The following is a 2,201-nucleotide window of genomic DNA, read 5'->3' on the forward strand; positions in this document are numbered from 1 at the left end:
GAAACACTGCCAGATCAGACTGGAGCCTGGTGCAGCCTCCTGGCTTCCCAGACCCCAGTCAAACTGTCCAACCCATGCTAGCATGGAAAACGGACGTTAAACGATAATGATGAATAAAGTGATCAAGCTTCATGGGATTTTATATACTAGTGTTTGGTTCAACCATAATGGGGCTGGCATAATAAGATATCTTCCATGATCCACCAGTGTAGTTGCTTGAAACACTTAGAAAACGGAAAAGTTTTTCGCAGGCCATGAGAACTGAGTATATTGTCACCATATAAATGAGCCTTTTGTTTATAAAGATTGAACATATCAAGAAGCACAGATGTGCTGTCACGGTGAACTGCAAGCAAATGTCATTGTCTGTATGGACAAAGTGAGCCTTGTTTATGATCAGTGAACACATGTGAAGATGAGAGGAAATACAAATCACTCCCACAAATACACACACGTGTGTGTGTGTGTGTGTAAAGGAGGTGTCCAAGACAGAAGCAATTTCAGATCCTGAACCAGGATCACTCTCAACACTCTTTCATATCTGCTGTTGATGCTGGCCCCAACACATTTGTCTTCCTCTCACTATGTGCCTCTGATCTCTATCTCTATCCCTATACATCTCCCTCTCTCCTATTTCCACCCTTCACTCCCACCTTCCTATTTTCTGATCTATTTACAGGTTTATTATATTTTTGTCCTCCAACATGCCACTTATCTACTCCATCCTGAGCAATTTTACTCCCCTCTATTAGATATTTCCCATCAACCACACTTTCACCCTTGTATATCACTCACTACATCTCTATCTGCCACTCTTTTCACATTATGAATTTATCCCCCCATTCTTCCCTATCCACAGTTCATATTCTCTTTTGTACCCATCTCCTTGTATCTTGAAAGTACACACTGATACCTTGTTACCAACATCCTTATATTCTTTCCTGCTATTCCCATCTACTTGTATAATGCAACATAACCCCATATGTCTTCTACACCAAAACATTTATGTGAGTTCCTCTATCATACTCTAGCTTCACAACACCTGGCATAAAACCACCTCTTCTTTTACTACAAGCCCACTTAGTTGCAGAGACTCCTCTTTTTGAAAAAAGCTTCCAGTATACTTTGTGAAGTGGTTGGTGCTTGAAAGGGCATCCAACTGTAGAAGCCATACCAAAGCAGATGTTGGAGCTTTATGCAGTCTTCTGGTTTATTGGATCTTGTTAAATCAAACAACCCATGCCAGCATGGAAGGTAGGTATTAAATGATAACGAAGGATATAATACAGCAGGCTTCTTCCAGTTTCTGTCTACCCAATTCACTTACAAGGCTTTTGTTGGCCAGGAGCCATAGAAGAAGGCACTTGTCAGAGTTGCCAAGCAGTGGGTATATAGTTGGGAAGAAAACTTCTATACCACACACAGAGATACATCTGTCTTCCAAGTTCAACAAACTTCAAAAGGAAATGTTTCCTATAAAAAATATTTTGGCATTACCCATCAACATCTTTGGAAGGAATTATAGAATTGGTGACAAGATGAGAATCAATTTCATGTTCAGATTCCATTGGTAGCTAGAGAGAGAAAGAGAAACAAAGAAAAATAGTTAATAAAAACAAAGTAAAATGCCTGAATCTTTTTTTAACAGAGAATCTTCAGAATGTAAATTCAAGTTAACCCTTTTAAAATGGTTGACGTAAATTTACGCATGCAATGTACATACTTTAAATCGGTTGACGTAATTATATGCTGCCCGAGTTACTACTGGTCCACCTGCCAACTGATAGGTCAATTAGATGTTTCTTGTAGTGACGTCATTTGGCGCCAAAATACAGTCGCCATTACTGCGTTTTCATCTACGCATGCGCAGGGAATAGTTCCGGAAGGAACACAGGAAGAGTCCGATGCGCATGCGTGGAATTCAACATCTGAGGCGTTCCCGCTCAATTCATTCTCTTTCTCGGCCGGCCGGCCATGAGCATGGACGGGTCAAGCTGTCTCTCCAGCATTCCAACTATGGGGACAGCTCATTCCAACATCTCAGCAACCATGCCTATTTCCTCGGTAAATAAATATTGTTGTGTTGATAGTTCAGAGTCGCGTTTCGTTGCTTTTATTCCGAATTTAATATAGGAAAGCAGGTGTACACCTAATGGTGTATAACCACTTTCCTAAAGGCTAGTCCTGCCACTCCAGCTCTG

General features: G+C 40.8%; 1 protein-coding gene across 2 annotated transcripts in view; it reads right to left on the reverse strand.

Moving 5' to 3' along the window:
- Positions 1–2,201, reverse strand: part of LOC106867868 (C-1-tetrahydrofolate synthase, cytoplasmic) — a 22,021-nt gene that overhangs the window by 5,162 nt on the left and 14,658 nt on the right. For both annotated transcript variants that reach the window (XM_014912920.2, XM_014912921.2), the window contains one exon: positions 1,498–1,574. In XM_014912920.2, coding sequence (XP_014768406.1) covers positions 1,498–1,574 — 77 coding nt within the window. The remainder of the gene's footprint in view (positions 1–1,497; positions 1,575–2,201) is intronic.

This window comes from Octopus bimaculoides, chromosome 5, assembly GCF_001194135.2.
Source record: "Octopus bimaculoides isolate UCB-OBI-ISO-001 chromosome 5, ASM119413v2, whole genome shotgun sequence".
Classification (NCBI taxonomy): Eukaryota; Metazoa; Mollusca; class Cephalopoda; order Octopoda; family Octopodidae; genus Octopus; species Octopus bimaculoides.